A 17971-nucleotide genomic window follows, 5' to 3' on the forward strand; every position below is an offset into this window, starting at 1 on the left:
TCTGCGCACCAATGTCCACGGAAATAGACTCCAAAACCCGAGGAACCGGCAGCATCAGACATGACCTGAAGCTCAGCTTCGAGCCTCATGTCGTCCCTCCAAAAAGAGACTCCATTAAAGGACTCCAAAAATTCCTGCCAAACCCTCAAATCATCCCTCATGCTGCAGGTGACCCTAGTTCTATGCTGAGTCAAGCGTAACCCTGCCATAGCATTGCACAGCCTTCTAAGAAAAGCCCTCCCAGGAGCAACCACTTTGCAAGCAAAGTTGAGGTGCCCAACTAGCTCTGGGTTGGACCTTCAGTTTTCTCAGGTGCTAAAGGAACCCCAAGCTCCGCCGCCAGCTCAACAAAGCCAGACAGCAACTGCCCACAACGCCCAGTCCCCTCGGGACCCACAAAAAGGTAGTCATTCAAATAATGAACGGCATTCTGCAAGCCCACTTTCTCCCACACAGCCCATTCCAAAAATGTGCTGAAACGTTCAAAAGCCGAACATGACACAGAGCAGCCCATTGGCAATGCTCTATCCATGTATAATTGACCCTTAAAATAAAACCCTAGAAGTTCAAAATCATCAGGATGGACAGGTAAAAGGCGAAACGCAGACTTAATGTCGCATTTTGCCAATTCTGCCCCCACCCCGCAATGCCTCACCACGGCAATAGCCTGGTCAAAGCTGGTGTACCTAACAGAGCATAAGTGCTCCGGGATCCCATCATTCACGGACTTCCCCTTAGGAAAAGACAAATGGTGAATCAAACGAAATTCACCAGGCGCCTTTTTAGGCACCACACCCAAAGGTGAGACTCTTAAGAGTACTCACTAGAGGATGTGAAAAAGGACCCAGTAGCCTTCCCTCAGCCAGCTCTTTTGCAATCTTGTCCCTAACGACCTGCTCCAAGCCCTGAACTGACTTAAGGTTTCCTGACATAAACGGAACTCGAGGACCTAAACCCAACTTTAAAACCTTCTAACAAATACAAACTATCAACCCTTCGAGGGTACCTCGATAGCCACTGCTCAAGAGGTCCCATCCTTATCAAGCTGGGCCCCTTTCTTAACTGGAAAAGCACCTTCGCTCCCGCCAGGCTTCTTCGTATTTTTACACCCACGGGCTCTAGGGCAGTTGTCAAATGAGTAGGAAGCACCACACATGGGGCACTCGTGCTTGAACTGGCACAACTTCCTATTACATACCCCCAGGGATCCAAATTCCCAGCAGAGCATGCGGGGTTGAACCGCCTGCCCCGCTGCACAGCGGGGAGAGCCTGATGAACCAGCAGCGGATGTGGATGACCTACTCACCAAGTGACCACTATCAGAGTGATCACCCAGATTAGGCCTAGCCGGGGACATAACCTGCAGCCAAAGCTGCTGATGAATCAGATCCCACTGAAGGGACGAATACAGTGCAGCCCTCATCCTAAATTCCTGGTCACATTGTAACCAGGCTGGTCCACTAAAGGCCATATAGCCTTTATAAATTATGTCCAAATACTGGAACAGGGATGCTGCCCGCCACGGCTGCGCCCTCACAATCACCCCGGCATGAATACAGAACCGAGGAAGCCAATTAGCCCAGGTCCTGTCCACCTTCCGTTTTTTCAATTTTTCCTTCTATTTCTCATCCAATTCTTCCTTGTCTTTTTTCTCAACCTCCCGAAAGAGAAGAGAAAAAATATCCACCTACTCCCCTTTTAATATTTTTTCCCTAGCAGCGGGAAGCAAGTGGTCCCCCAGTGGCAAGGCAACCTCCCCAAGCAGCAAAGCAGCAAAAGGCACCATACCATATGTTGAGGGTGCCCCCATAAAGGAACCAGCCATGCCAGGATGCCCTGCGCCCGGGTACACACTAGGAATGCCTTGCCCACATGGCCAAGCCCAATTCTGAAATGCGCCCAACGCAGAGGAGGCAGGCGCCCCCGACGCTTGACATGGAAGCGCCCTGCCCAGCCACCAAAGCAGGCCCCCATGCTCCCCATGGCCAAACCTGCCCAGGCCCCGCCTGTAAATTATCACCCAACCTACCTCCGAATCCAACAGGAACCAATGGCAAACCGACCCCCGATGTTCCAGCCGCCATCAAACCCACATCCGGACCGCAAAGGCCAGCGTCCCTGCCAGGCACGACTCCACCAGACCTGCCCTCAAGAATAGACAGCCTGGTGAGAATACTCGCCTGCTTACCCTTCTTAGATGGCCTCACACCATCCTCCCCACCTGGAGAAAGGATGCATGCTGCCTGTTCCAATGCTCTCAATCTACAGGCAATATTGGAATCAACCACCATATCACCCTTCCCATCAGAAGAGGATAACGGCGGTGGTGGCCTTTTCGCAGGAGCCTTGGGCGCCTTAGGCACTGGCTTTTTTCCTTTGGGCTTGCCCGACCCTTTTCCACCAGCCATCTAAATAGCAAGCACAAGACCACAAAATGGCCTCCTGCAGCTCCACTCTAAAATGGCTTCCCCCTGGCAGAAGAAAGGGAACTCAAAATGGCCACAAAAGCCTCTGCTGCACACCAATGTCTCCAGTAGGAGAAAAATGGGGGGGAGGGGGAGGCTCTCCAAAATAGTCACCTGCCAACCTCAAGGGCAATAATAAAAAACCCAGGTTGCCCCACAGACCCACACCCTCAAAAATTAAAAGGGGAAAGACCAACCCCTGGTCTCCACAACCCCTGCTCCAGCAGACCCCAAACCCTAGGCAGACTCAAGAAGGACAGCGCCACATCCTCCACCGCCTCCGATGCTGCCACCAGCCTGCAGCACTGCAGCCAAAGCTCCAGCCAACGCTTCACCCGCCGCTGCCCAGTCGACTGCCCCAACAAACCCCGACATCCAACCAAAAACAAAAGAAAAGCCTCAGCCTCAGCCGATCGTCTGCCAAGATGAAGGAGCCGAAATGGGTGCCCCCTGACTCTTCCCTTCCAGGGAAGCAAACTCTGCTCATGCAGCCTAGCAGCTACACTGCAGTTTGCAAGCATAAGAATGTGTCAGGTAACAGCCTAGTGACCCACTGTCAGGTCCCGGGTTGCAGATAAGGAACGACGGCTGCCAATGTCCGGCAGCTGGCCAGAACTCTGTCAGCCGGCTGGGGAGGAGCGCAGGGGTGGTCGTTAAACAGTCCAATTATTTCAACACCGTAAATCAGTCCGGCCGAAGGAGGAGACAGAAAGCTTGGTCACAGGAATGCAGGGGGTCGGAAGCCAGAGAAAACAACGCCAATTACCTAGGTCAGTCCACAAAGCAAAGTCACAGTCCAGAAGTTCAAGTCCAAGGTTCAGGCCGGGTCAGGAGTTACACGGGTTCTCGCAGCAAGCAAGAGGGTGCAGAGCGTAGTCACGTCCCAGGAGGGTCATTCGTTGCCAGCACAGTTTGCCTTGAGGTCAGGGTTACAGATATACTGTGCTGGCTTGTTAACTTGTTAGTACTCCGGGCTGAGATCTCTCCTCCCACGCATGCGTGCATCTCTCCGTCTGTTTCTGAACTCCTGTCGCCTCCTCTCCCGTAGCCGGCTTACAGGAGGTGGTGATTCAGGAGGGGATGCGCTAGGGCCTGGTGTGGCCTGATCAGTTTCAGGTGGCTCCTGCTCTGAGTTAGCAAGGGCGGGGGCTGAGCTAGGGCCCGGTGTGGCCTGATCAGTTTCAGGTGGCTCCTGCTCTGAGTTAGCAAGGGCTGGGTCAGGGGCAGGCACGACACCCACTATGCAAAAAGCATCCGAAGGCCATTTCTGATCTTCCACTAACTCTTTGAAAATGCCCCTAAATGTAATGCTCCTTTGACTGAGACATCATGTGGAAACAAAAGGGCAGCTTTCAGATGATACTGGTATATTCATAGCATAGCAAATATACTTCTGTGGGCATTATCCATCTGTTGTCCTCAGGGATTGCAGAAGGTGGCATTTCTCCAAGACTTAAATCATTATATTGTGTCATCATGAAAATGCAGGCCTGAATCTTAACCTCCCATTTTGCTCACACTAGGTCCTTCTGCTCATAGAAGAGGGAGAAGGCAATTTTTGCTGACTGTGCACTCATTGCATTCCTGCACTTTGAACCCAATGTCCACTAACCCACAGAAGTATGATTTTGAGGGTCACAAAAGGAGTCAGTAAAATTGCTTTTCTGTGGAGCAGCTCTCTTTGTACTGCAGTGAGTCTTAGCCTTAATGTCATGAACTTCCAATAGCACACATAGGGTTGGCAGACATGTCCGTCCTCCTAAGCACACATGAATACTGTGCAAACTGTGCATGTGTGAATGTAACAAACTTCTGTTGGATAGTGTCTGTGACACAGGTGAAAAGTAACACAATTTTCCAATCAGGAAATACAAGTATAGCCATTAGAGTGCTTGCTGGCTCCTATCGATGTTTAGGGCTGCCAGCTCGGGGTTGGGAAATACCTGGAGATTTGGTATACAGAGCCTAAGGAGGGTAGAATTTAGGGTATAATGTTATAGAGTCCATTTTCAAAGTGACAGTTTACTCCAGGGTATATATATGTTGCCTGGAGATCAGTTGTAATCCTAGGAGATCTCCATCCACCACCCGAAGCATGTCAACCCTACGATGTTGCTGCTCAATGTGCAGATTCAGAGTAGTGTTCAACATGTTACGGGTAACATTCAGAACCAGTCTAGACATGGAGAGAGTCCATAGTCAGATGTAAAATGAAGGACGGCATGTATTAACTTTATAGGAAACTGGTCAAAGGGTGAGGGGAATGAAGCCTGCCCTTTCCTTTTTAAACCTTGCTACATTCTGTTTTTCAAAGTGTTTTTGACTCACCTGATTCCAGTATCAGAACTAAACTTGACTGTGAATAGCGTGCCAACTCCAGGTTGGGAAATTTCTAGAGATTTGGGGGTGGATCCTGAAGAAGAAGTCAGTGTTTGGGGAGGGGAGGGATCTCATCTGTGTATAATTCCATGGAGTCCACTCTTCAGCTGAGTCATTTTCTCCAATGGAAATGAGTTCTGTAGTCTAGAGATCAATTGTAATTCCAGGCGATCTCCAGGCCCTCTCCAGCCTGTAGACTGGCAACTCTAACTGCAAGATAAATGCTTCAGATGATGGAGCCCAGTGAAGTAAAGATAGAGAAAGAGAGGTTTCCCTCAACTGTGCAGTCCACTTTTTATTTATTTATGGGTTCTCCACACATATCACCATTAATAATTTTGGCTTTGTGTGATGTACCAGGTCCATCATTATTGCCCTGCATCCTAAAACATATCCCAGAGTCTCTGTATTGTGCAGAAGTTTCTGAATGGGCAATTTATGTAAAAAGTGTTCCTTGAAAACAGAAAAACCGGAAACTACTGGTCTGGCCTTTGAAACAAAAGTGGCTAACACTAGCAAGGCTGCAGAAGTCTCCTCTAGTGAGGCTTCACTATTTCATGTACCTTTTACTTTTCAAATAGTGAAAAGTAGTGAATGGTTTTATCCAAAATAGGTTTGGTCATAGTATGGACAGAAGTGGAGATTTTCATATCTCCTCACCCACATCTAGCACCATTTCCTTCCCATTTCTCCTCACACCCACATCCCCACACCCCTCAATGGAAAGCAATGTTTAATTTATTTTATTTCATTGTAAATTATGCATTTCTGTCTGCATCACTGGAATACCAATTGACTCTATTTCAAAAGCAGGAGTGCAGCTATTCCACCACAGCAGTGCTGCATTTGCGAGCCCATAATTTGGGGTAGTGATGCTTCATTGGAAGGCCACAGCTTCATTGGACCTAGAACAAAAAGTAAGAGTAAAGTATAGAAAGGCTCATAGACTGGTAGCAAGTTTGAAGAAATCTCCGTAAAGTGTCTTTTTTCTGAGTTGGTAAATAGCTCCTACATGAAATCTTTAAAGGATGCAGTTATTCGTTAGAGTACTTCATGTCATTAAATTGTAAACTGGCCTTGGCTGGTTAGTGTTCACTGGGTTCACTAGGCTCTGTATCAGGGGTGGCCAAACTGCAGCTCGGGAGCCACATGTGGCTCTTTCACATATATTGCGTGGCTCTAGAAGCTCCCACTACCGCCATTGGTCGGCTTGGAAAAGGCATTTGTCTCTTAGAATGCATTTAAAGTTGCTTTCTTTCCACAGCTCTCTCCCCCTCCCTTCCCCCATCTATCTTCCTTCCTTCCTTCCTTCCTTCCTTCCTTCCTTCCTTCCTTCCTTCCTTCCTTCCTTCCTTCCTTCCTTCCTTCCTTCCTTCCTTCCTTCCTTCCTTCCTGTCTTGCTTCTTTCAAACATCTGACATTCATGTCTTGTGGCTCTCAAACATCTAACGTTTATTTTATGTGGCTCTTACGTTAAACAAGTTTGGCCACCCCTGCTCTGTATATTTGTATTCCATAAGCCACCATCAGGGGAGTCTAACGAGTCTGACACCATTGGGGAAAACCTTGGTTAGGGACAGACACTATGGGCAGGCAAAGTTGGAGTGGTTAAATAACTTTTCCATTTATAGCTTCCAAAAATGTAATGTTCTCTCAACTACATTCCTCCTGGCAGCTTCACAAACACACACAAATTTGCTGATGTGCATTATGCCTTCCTCTCTTGCAGTACTTTTGAATAAACTGTCATTCTTCATAGACACTTTCAGAATGCTTTGTTGCACCCCCACTTGAATCCCATGCAGTTGTGCACAGCTAAGGACTGCAACGGGTGGCCAGCAGGTCAAAATGGAGCCAGCATTATTTAAATTTCCTTCCTCCACATGATTATGCCATGGCAACAATCTCTAGTTCTGCTGACTGGAGGTGGGGAAAATAGAAGTGCTAGGATTGTCTATTTGTGTAAGAATAAATTAATTAGCAAGAGCTATACAGATCCTCCAGGCAGGAGGTAGTGGGGGCTAAGCAGCAGCCAGGAACACAGAATAGCACAGTGCCTTATTGTTATTAGTTTAGGAAAGCAGAACTAGTACTGCTTCTGATATTGCCATTGTATGAGCAGCTGTGGTTTAAATAACACATGTGGGAAATGGTTTCTAGTTATCTAGAAATCAAATTTCATTCAGATAGACCCAGGAACTAGTCTTTCCTCCCTTCTGGATTGATCGGCAAACCAGTCACTAAGTCATTATAAGGCAGCACAGTTAGAATGGAGCTTAGCAACCCAAGCCTATTTTGAAATCTTACAGCTTTCATTTTTACTGGCAATTAACATATTCAGAGAGCTGTGCTAAAAGAGGGCAACTGGAACATTTTTGAGGCATTGCCAGTGTATAATAATCACTTCATTTACAATTCAAATTTTTGGTCTACTTTTCAACAGCAGAACAATAGTGAAAATATCTCATGGAGGGGGAGAATACTACCAGTGCAATCTTGACTTCATTGAGCTTGGAAGGGTATAACTCTGTTTAGGATTGCACTGTGAGTCCCATAAAGCTCAAATCAAACTAATGGGTAGTTCTATTCTAGTTCTATTTCTGATCACTGTATCCTTAATAACAACTGTTCCAGCAAATAATTGGCAGTACATTAAACCTGTCTGGGCTGTAAGTGACAGTTTCTTCTGTAGACTGGACATGCAGAAATGAAAGAAACATATATGCACAGAGCTTCCTCACCTTGGCATCTTACAAAGCAAACTGGCTCCATTGTGCTGGCTGACAGTAAAATCTTAAAAGCTAGATTCTGTTAACAACACTGCTCCTGTTCTCTGTGGGGGAAGAACGTTACTTATTATTCATCTTGCAGCAAGAAATGTTTTGGGTCTGCTTTAGTTAGTATGGCTAACCTTGGTTTCCCCAAGTCTGATAAAACATCACTAATATTGACAGCAGGGACTTCTAAAATGGAACAGTCTTTAAAACAGTCTTCTAAAATGGAAACTTTCAACAGAATTCTGCAGACTTTTTCAAAGCATTAGATCATTTACTTCAGCTATACTATAAGGGAAAATATTATTTTCAAGAAGAATGAAAGAGATGGCATGTATCTTTTTTTAAAAAATCACAACTTGATTCTTTGCTCTCAGTTCAATGAGGTTTCTTCAAGGTTTGATTAAGTATGTTGTATTCTGATCTTTAAAACAAAAAACACCTTTGTATTCTGCTTCGCAAAGAAGAATATATTGTGGCACCTGAGCTTCTGTGTTCTGTTTCGTATTTCCAAAGAAAAGGGCAGATACTTTAAAATAGAACCCAGTTCTCCACTGACTAAGAATGAGAACTCAAGCAATTCATGTTAAACATTCATTTTTCCAGGCAAATTTTCAAGCTTAATTTGGCCATAGATGTAGCAAAAGAAGAATGACTTCTGGAAACAATTTGGTTGCTGTCAGCCTTTTGCCTTCACATTGTCAGTCAAAAAATCTCCACTGAGATTGGGGAAATAGCCTTTTAAAAAGAATGAATAAAGCCTTAACCTTTCTGTAACCTTGGATAACTAACAATGGCACACTGAATACTATCTGAAGATCCTTACAAAACTTTATCTAAGTAAGCTTATAAAAGATACATATATACTTTTGTGCGCTACTTCTGTTGGAATAGGGATATGGCACATAGCCCTTTATGCACTGGGAAAAGACTGACATTGCACAGAAATCCCCTATTTTGACCAAAAAAAATCTGTATATAGAGGACAGCATGAAAGCCACTGCATGAGTAGTGCTTCTCATGTGCAGTAGGACCTTCACATGTGCTATGAAGTCATTGGAATCATAGCCATCATCCATAATCCTAAGGAGTGCAGTCTTACAAGTCATCTAGACATATAGGGAAGTACGATTCAAGTCCAATCGCATCTTTAAAGACCAACAAGATTTCCAGGGTATAGACTTTCAGGAGTCAGGTATCATCAGATACCTGACAAATTATCTGACAAAGGGACCTTTGACTTTAGAAAATGTATACTATGGAGATCTTGTTGGTCTTTAAAGGTGTGACTGGACTTAAATCTTCTATACAGGCCAATAAGGCTATCCCCTGAAACTTGATAGATAGGGAACTCTGCACTTGCACAGGGCATGTACAGAGCATTTTTAAAATAGACTTTAGGAAAATCACCTTGTTAGTTATTGGGATTGTGAATCCATTAAATTCTTGTCTTCAGCCTTTGTTAATTTAAGAACATAAAAGAAACCATGTTGGATCAGGCCAATGGCCCATCCACTCCAAAATTGTGTATCACATAGTGGCCAAAAACTAGGTGCCTTTAGGAAGTCCACCAATATGGCCAGACTCCAGAAGCCCTCCCACTGTTGCCTTCCAAGCACCAAAAGTACTGTGCATCACTGCACTGCCCCAGACATAGGGTGTTTTCGCACTCACCTTCAGCCGGCGCCGCGACCCTCTTGACGACGGAGGATCTGTGCTGATTTCCCACACGAAGCGCTGGAGCAACCAGAAGAGCCGCCAATTTCTGGCGCGAAGCCCGCTCAAACGTAAATCGCCAAGAAGCAGGAAAACGCTTGAGCGGGCTTCGCGCCGGAAATTGGCGGCTCTTCTGGTTGCTCCAGCGCTTCGTGTGGGAAATCAGCACAGATCCTCCGTCGTCAAGAGGGTCGCGGCGCCGGCTGAAGGTGAGTGCGAAAACACCCATAGTGTTTCATATATACCATATGGCTAATAGCCACTGATGGATCTCTGTGCCGTATGTTTATCTAATCCCCTCCTGAAACTGTCTATACTTGTAGCCACCACAACTTTCTGTGGCAGTGAATTTCACGTGTTAATTACTCTTCGGGTAAAGAAGTATTTCCTTTTAACTGTTCTAAAACTACTGCTCAGTAATTTCATTGAGTGCCCTCAAATTCTTGTATTGTAAGAAATGGAGAAAGGTACTTCTTTCTCTGCCTCCTCTAGCACATGCATAGTTCTGTAAAACTGTGTCATGTCACCCCACAGTCGTCATTTACCTGAGCAAAAGAGCCTTAACTAGAGGTGTGCATTCAGTTCAGGGAGGGGGTTTGAGGTAGAGGCTCCATATTTGCAGGGCAGCTACAGGAGCCTCTTTCCCACAGAACCCCCAAGATTGGACCAGGGGGTCCAATTCTAGAAGAACCCAAAGAGGTCCCTTTTCCCCCGTGATGGGAAAAAAGCAATCAGTTATTTTTCCCAGTATAATTGCAATGGGAAAAGTGACTCAAGGTGGGGGGGGACTTGAGTGAGTGGCACCAGATTTGCAGGACTGCTTCTGGTGCCTTTCCCCAGTATAGTTTTTGCCCTTTTTTTATTGCCATTGCACACTGGGTTGACATCTTCAGTGAGTTATCTACACAACTCCAAGATCTCTATCCTGGTCAGTCTCTGCCAGTTCAGACCTGATCAACATGTATTTATAGTTAGGATGTTTTGCTCCAATCTGCATTACTTTGAACTTGCCCAAATTGAATCTCATTTGCCACACTGATGCTAATCGCCCAGCCTCTACAGAACCCTCTGGAGCACCTCACAATCCTCTCCGCTTCTCACCACCCTGAACAACTTAGTGTCATCTGCAGACTTAGCCACTACATTGCTTACTCCCAACTCTAAATCATTAAAGCACTGGACCAAGTACTGAGCCCTGCAGTACTCCACTATTTACCACCCGCCACTGTAAAAAATGCCCATTTATACTCACTCTCTGTTTCCTGTTAACTAACAAGTTTTTAATCCACAAGAGGACTTGTTCCCTTATCCCATGACTAAAGAGTTTACTTATGAGCCTTTGATGAGGAACTTTATCAAAAGCTTTTTAGTTAAACAACATCTGTTGGGTTACCCTTGTCCCCATGTTTGTTCACCCTCTCAAAGAACTCTAATGTTAATGAGAAAAGATCTTTCCTTACAGAATCCATGCTGATTTTTCCTCAATAGCTTTTGTTCATTAACATGCCTACTAATTCTGTCTTTAATAATGTATTCCACCAACTTTCCCAGTATCAAGGTTCGGTTCCCAGATCTGGAACCTTTTTAAAGATGGGGGTTATATAAGCTGCCTTCCAGAAATGGAGGCAAATTTTAATGATAGATTGCATTTTTTTTTTTGTTAGAAGATCCACAAGTTCACAATTGAGTTATTTCTGAACTCTTGGATGTATGCCATCTGGGCCTGGTGATCTGGCAGTTTTCAATCTGCCCATCAATCTAAGGACCTTCTGTCTCATCTGACTCAGGTCTTTCAACACCCTTCCCGAAACTGGCAGTTCTAGAATGGGCAAGCACCTCTCATCTTCCATAGTAAAGACAGAAGCAAAAAATGCATTCAGGTTCTTTGCCTCTTCCCTATCATCTCTTAGTAATCCTTTTACCCCTTGGTCATCCAAGGGCCCCACTGCCTCCCTGGCTGGTTTTCTGCCACTAATGCGAGGTTGTATTCTAGCAGGAACTCCTTTGCATATTACGCCACATACCCCTGATGTAGCCAATCCTCCAAGTGCTTACAAGGCTCTTTTTTGTAAGCTCTTCGAGGATTGGCTTCATCAGGGGTGTGTGGCCTAATATGCAAAGGAACTCCTGCTAGAATTCTACCCCTGCACTAATATATTTGAAAAATGTATTTCTGATGTTCTTGATGTTTTTTGTGATATGTTCTTCATAGTCCTTTTTTGCCTGTCTGACTAGCATTTTATTTGCACTGTCTCTGGTCCCTTTTATTTACCTCACTGAGACTAGCCTTCCACCGCTTAAAGTGGGCAAGCACCTATGCATAATTTTGCATGATTTACAAAATATATCATTGGAAAATGTGTATATTTAGTTATGACTTTAAGATTTGTTGGTCTTTGTTCTGTAAAGCAAGGGAAACAGAAGGTACACCTCTAAGCTTTTTTGGTATTTTTTCCCCTTTCACCACTATTTATCTTATCACAAATAACTTTTTCTGCAAAAAAAATAAACTGAGTTTCTGTTGGTATTCAATATTTTCCTTTTCTCTACAGGGACCATATTTATACTGTTGATATGGACACATCACATACAGAAGAAATTCATTTTAGCAAAGTGAGTAGCTTTCTGTCATGTGGAAACCAGTGACACTAGAAAAGAAAATGGGATAAAAGAGGAAAGATTTTGTTCCACACAGTTTTCTAACAATGCTCTTGAAATTGCAATGATCAGAGGATGGCAAATATAAATCACACTGGGGAAAGCTGGAAGAGCTGCCAGTCTACTGTGGATTTCCAGTTGTTGACTTATCACTGTAAATGACATCTCCCAAAGCATCTGCATGGAAATATAGGCAAATAATCCATCAATTACTCTGGGCTTTTTTTTTAGCAGGAATGCAGTTCCAGCTGGCTTGGCATAAGGGTGTGTGGCCTAATATGCAAATGAATTCTTGCTGGGCTTTTTCTACAAAAAAACCATGTGTAAAACAATGGCAACGGCAATTACTTATTCATTTGTATTTTGCAGCTTCATTGAACTATTATTCTATTAATTGTCTACAGTATAATCCTTTTAATAGGCAAATCCCACCAACATTTTATTCAGGACAATCAAGCAAAAATATACAAGACAAAATTCTCTTGACGTTTCACTAATCAACTTATTCTAATCATAATAAACTAAAAGCAAAATGAAAACAGAAATATTGTGTTGTTTTTTAAAACATATCAAGCTGCTTTATACAGGGTCAGGCCACCAAGCTGAATCTGTAGGGGGAACTATCACCCTGTCTTGCAGATTTTTCAGTGGAACCATCTTTGGTGGTAGTTATCCTCAGTGGGTCCAAGAAAGCCTAAGGAAAGCTCCAAGAGCTCATATATGCAACACCAGCATCAAACTGTCCGACATTCTAGGATGTTTCAGTGGGCTAGGATCTGGGAACACAATATCCCTGACAATCACAGGGTTTCTGACAGGAAGATGAAGATTATTATTACTGCAATGTATAGATTTGGGATGTTAAATACAGCCACTTGTTCAGATGGGCAAGTGAGACAAGAACCCTCCGCAGTTTCCCTCTCTTTTCTTGTCCATATAGAAGCCAAACTTCATTTCCCAAGCAGTGCAGGAGACCTTTAAGAACATAAGAGAAGCCATGTTGGATCAGGCCAGTGGCCCATCCAGTCCAACACTCTGCGTCACACAGTGGCCAAAAAACCCAAGCGCCATCAGGAGGTCCACCAATGGGTCTAGAAGCCCTTCCACTGTGCCCCCCCCCGCCACCAAGCACTAAGAATACAGAGCATCACTGCCCCAGACAGAGAGTTCCAACAATACTCTGTGGCTAGTAGCCACTGATGGACCTCTGCTCCATATGCTTATCCAATCCCGTCTTGAAGCTGCCACGACCTCCTGTGGCAGTGAATTCCACATGTTAATCAACCTTTGGGTGAAGAATTACTTCCTTTTATCAGTTCTAACCCACCTGCTCAGCAATTTCATTGAATGTCCACAAGTTCTCATATTGAGAGAAAGGGAGAAAAGTAGTTCTTTCTCTATCTTCTCTATCCCATGCATAATCTTGTAAACCTCTATAATGTCACCCTGCAGTCGACATTTCTCCAAGCTAAAGAGCCCCAAGCATTTTAATGAGGTTTTACTTTACTTGCTCATTGCTATTACACCCAACTACTTAGACAGTAATGGATCCAATTTTCAATATTTCCTCCCTCTTAAGTGTGAGTAATTCAAAACTGGGCTGCTTATTAGCTAAACCCAATTTATAGAGCAACAAATAGTCAATCTGGAACTTATTTTCAGCCAAAGATTTCAAACAGAACTATTTTCACAAATCAAACTGACAGGACTCAGATAGGAGGAGACTCTCACAGTCTGTGAATGCTTTCAGCTGGTCAGCTGTCCATTGTTCTACAAATGGATCCAGGTAATATGCCAGGTGCATCTTTGATTTATTTTTTTTTAAAAAGTAGGCTCCATAGCATTAAAAGTAGTAGTTTGACTAAACAGGGGCAATAAGAAGATAAGGAAATACTTCACTGTTGTGTGTCCATTTTTAAATGTTTGCATCTTAACATATAAAGGGGGGTAGCAGTGTTGATTTGTAGAACAAAACTTGAGAGGAGGCAGATAGAGCATAACAATAAGCTCTCGGTTAATTACTCCTAGCAATCCATGATTAAGAAGGATGCATTTACACATCTATCTCCAATGCTGATGTATTCATTTGCTCCAGTTTTTCCCTGGAATCAAATCCGAACAATGGAGACCTTATAAACTTAGCTTGTTATTCTTGTTTGCATCTGTCGAAACATCTTTGTTACGTTGTATGCTAATTTGCTGCTCAACCTCTTTGTATCTGAGGAAGTGAGTGTTCTCATGGAAGCTCATACCTTTGAATAAATCTTGGTTGATCTTAAAGGTGCCACTGGACTCAAACTTTGTTCTATTACCTCTTGGTGTGATTTGTAGTATTTTTCTGCTTTAACAGATAGCTGCCAAAACCTAAGCTGGGTGTTCTGCATCCATAGTCTTCCACTATTGTGATAAATTAATCATGGCAAAAGAGTGCAGAAAGATTGCAATAAGTATATATTCAGCAGCTAGTTTTCCCTAGGGGACTCTTCCTTTGGAAATCAAACACAACCACCTCTGGGCTCTAATTGATTTCTTTCTTGATCTTGGCAGAAATTGACGTGGAAATCCAGACAGTCTGATGTAGATACCTGCAGAATGAAGGGAAAACATAAGGTGGGCAATTTTCATTTCTCTTGCAGCTGCCACTCTTGTTCAGTTCTTTGACTGTTGTCTCGGACCACTCTCTGTGATGCAAAATGGATCACATCGTTCACTTCTTAGCTAGTAATTGCTTTTTCCAATCAGCTTATTGAAGGTTTTAATTTGCAAAAAATAGTTTGCTTCTAATGTGATGAAACATTATGACAGCAGACACAGCAACATCATGAAATACACAGGAGCACCTTGGGACTGCAAGGTATACTGACACTGTTCGATGCTATTTTGAAGAGCTAAACACTACTGTCTGTTTTCCATTGGGAACTGACATAATGTTGTGTCTCTGTGTGTGGGCCTCTTTTTCTAGAGTGCTCTTAGACAAATGTAAAATGTTATTAACTCTAGACAAACTAGAGGTTTTTTCAAAACCTTTTTTTTCTGTAACATTCTTTTTACCTCACCAGAGCTCTTTCACTAAGCTGGTATTTTGTGATAGGGTAAGAAAGTATAGTGCCATTCAAAAGCATTCATTTAATCAAAAACAGTGAAGACTGCCATAGGTACAGCATGTTTCTAATAGCCAGTTTGTTTTAATGCTGATGGAAGGCAGTTTGTGGCTTTTTTTCAAAAAGATTTATGAAATAACAGCCACAGTAGATCTTAGGGCTGTAGAAAGTTTTATTCTAATCCCAGCAATGACATTACCTTGTACAAGTGTAAACAAGAATGTTTGTAACACATTTGCTCAAAAAAAAAGTTTATTTTCTTCCAGGATGAATGTCATAACTTTATTAAGGTTCTCCTTAAAAAAAATGATGATACGTTATTTGTTTGTGGGACAAATGCCTTCAGCCCCTCCTGCAGAACTTATAAGGTATGTATTGCATTTTTATGAACATATGCCATCTGAGAAATATTGCATAAATTGCCATGATGTACTGAAATCCAAAGAGCTCCATGGTGCAGAGTGGTAAAGCTGCAATACTGCAGTCCTAAGCTCTGCTCATGACCTGAGTTCGATCCTGCGGAAGCTGGGTTCAGGTAGCTGGCTCAAGGTTGACTCAGCCTTCCATCCTTCTGAAATCGGTAAAATGGGGGGGGGGGGGAGTGTAGATGACTGGGGAAGGCAATGGCAAACCACCCTGTAAAAAGTCTGCTGTGAAAACGTTGTGAAAGCTATGTCACCCCAGAGTCAGAAATGACTGGTGCTTGCACAGGGGACTACTTTTTAAAAAAAAAACTGAAATCCAAAAAGCAGTAGTTTCAATTGAACTGTGTTTGAATGATCAGAAATCCACTCACACTTTTTCTTACATTAAGTACTGTGAAGAAAAGTAAGACAAGGCTTCCATGTGAGATTAACTAGTGTATCTGTTCAAGTTTAAAGTCTTTACTAACTAAAATGCTGAGGTATGTTAGGTGCAGCAACTCTGAAATGAACGGCACTCCAATGGAAGCTTCTGCTTATATGGAACTCCATGCATGCATCAGACTCCTGCAGGTTTTGGATTCCATCAGACACATTTAGCCATGATCTGGAAAGAAGGTGTGCCTGAAGCAGTTTCATAACCCTTTCAAATATGCATTTGTTGCTGTGTAAATCTCTTCATACTTAGTGTGTCTTACAGCTTGATACATTCCAGTTATTCCCCAGTTGTTATTAATTAAAACGTTCAACCTGACAAACCCAAAAGTAGATGCCTGAAGCAAAATATTTTCAACTAACTCAGATTTTCAGCTAACCTATGGAAGGAAGAGGCTGGCTGTGGTGCTGCACCCAGCCCAGCAGTTACAAATGCATCCAATAATGAGTTCAGGGCAAAAGAAGACTGGCTTTCTGAAAACTGAAGTAGACTCAGCAATAATCCACTGAAACTGGTCGTCTACCTAAATCTCCTCTGACTACAGCGGGTGTTGATACCTGCAGTTAACTCCCCTCCCTACTCTGGTGACATTCGACCTTTGCTCACTTCTTCAGCTTTGGCTGTTGAAATCTTGAACTAAATCCACCTGTAATCATTCCAAGAATCTCTAGTTATATCAATAGGAGTTAAATCAGGCTCCTAGAAACTGAAACAGGCTGAAGAGTACTGTTTATAATCTCTCTGATTCCCAAGGAACCTCTGTAGATCATCTCTTGGGAGCAGAGAAGATTTAATTAACAGGTGTTGCAGCACTCACTTCTACTGTCGTTGAAGGCAAGAGCAAAAAAAAAATCCAGGAAGCAATCCAGGATTGTGACTTCTATAAACAATGTCACAAATGAAAGAGGAAGCAGCCATAAAACAACTGCCACATTAGGATTTATTGTCACATGTTAAATATCATAGCATCAGCCATGTTCACTCAGCATTTGTGAAAACTTTCAACTGGGTCTATATGCTAACAGTATCTAACTTGCACTTCAAAAAATCCTGAATTCTTTCTGCTTTTCAGAGGTGCATGCACAGTGGATGCAGGAGATGAAGAAAATGAACTTTTAGAAAAACTCCAGTTTTCATAGACAGTTGGATTCGAGTCCAGTAGCACTAGGTTTGGCAGCTCTGAGTTAGGAAACAGTTGGAGATTTGGGGGTGGAGCCTAAGAAGGGCAGGGTTTGGGGAGGGAAGGTACTTCAGTGGGGTATAATGCCATAGAGTTCACCTTCCAAAGTGACCATTTTCTCCAGGTGAACTGATTTCTATCACATGGAGATCAGTTGTCATCTGGGTGATCTCCAACCTGGGAGATCTCCTGGAGATTGGCAACCCTAAGTAATACCCCGGAGACTTACAAGATTTTTAGGGTAAAAGTAATCTCCACTTTCTTGTAATGCTGACACAGTATTGGGTAAGTTCCCTTTGATGTTCTTGATTTTCAATGGTTTTTTGTATCATATTCATGACTCTTGAAGTTGTCATTAAGGTCACTATTTTGTATGAGTCATTATAGAGTAACAACTATTTTTAAATAAAAATTGTTTTGGGGAAAAAAAGATAAGATACCTGATAAAGGAAACTTTGGCTCTTGAAAGTTTATACCCCAAAAATCTTGTCAGTCTCTGAGGTGCTCCTGAACTCAGATTTAACCATTCTACTGCAGACCAACACAGTTACCCTCTGAAACAGTTTTCATGGACAGTTGTCAGCAAGGTTACATATATGTATCTTGCACAATGGATTTTGCTTCCAAGATTCATAGGCTTAGGTGGAGTACTTGCCAGACTATTTTGCCAAGAACTTTGTTTTAAAAGGGTAATAGAGGAGAGAATTATAAATAGTATCATAGTAGTGGCAGGTAATACACTTGTAATTCCAAACCCATCTTTGTGCCCAATGAAAGCCTTTTTCAGCATTTTTTTCCTGATTTTTGAGATTCTACCATTTATGTACAATGATTTTTTAA

At 43.1% G+C, this 17971-nt stretch overlaps 1 protein-coding gene across 3 annotated transcripts in view; it reads left to right on the plus strand.

The window, feature by feature from the left end:
* SEMA6A (semaphorin 6A) overlaps positions 1 to 17971 on the plus strand; it is a 361125-nt gene that overhangs the window by 222414 nt on the left and 120740 nt on the right. For all 3 annotated transcript variants that reach the window (XM_060235561.1, XM_060235562.1, XM_060235563.1), the window contains exons 4-6: positions 11887 to 11947; positions 14540 to 14602; positions 15360 to 15461. In XM_060235561.1, the coding sequence (XP_060091544.1) occupies positions 11887 to 11947; positions 14540 to 14602; positions 15360 to 15461 (226 nt within the window). The remainder of the gene's footprint in view (positions 1 to 11886; positions 11948 to 14539; positions 14603 to 15359; positions 15462 to 17971) is intronic.

This window comes from Heteronotia binoei, chromosome 4 (genome assembly GCF_032191835.1).
Source record: "Heteronotia binoei isolate CCM8104 ecotype False Entrance Well chromosome 4, APGP_CSIRO_Hbin_v1, whole genome shotgun sequence".
Taxonomy (NCBI): Eukaryota; Metazoa; Chordata; class Lepidosauria; order Squamata; family Gekkonidae; genus Heteronotia; species Heteronotia binoei.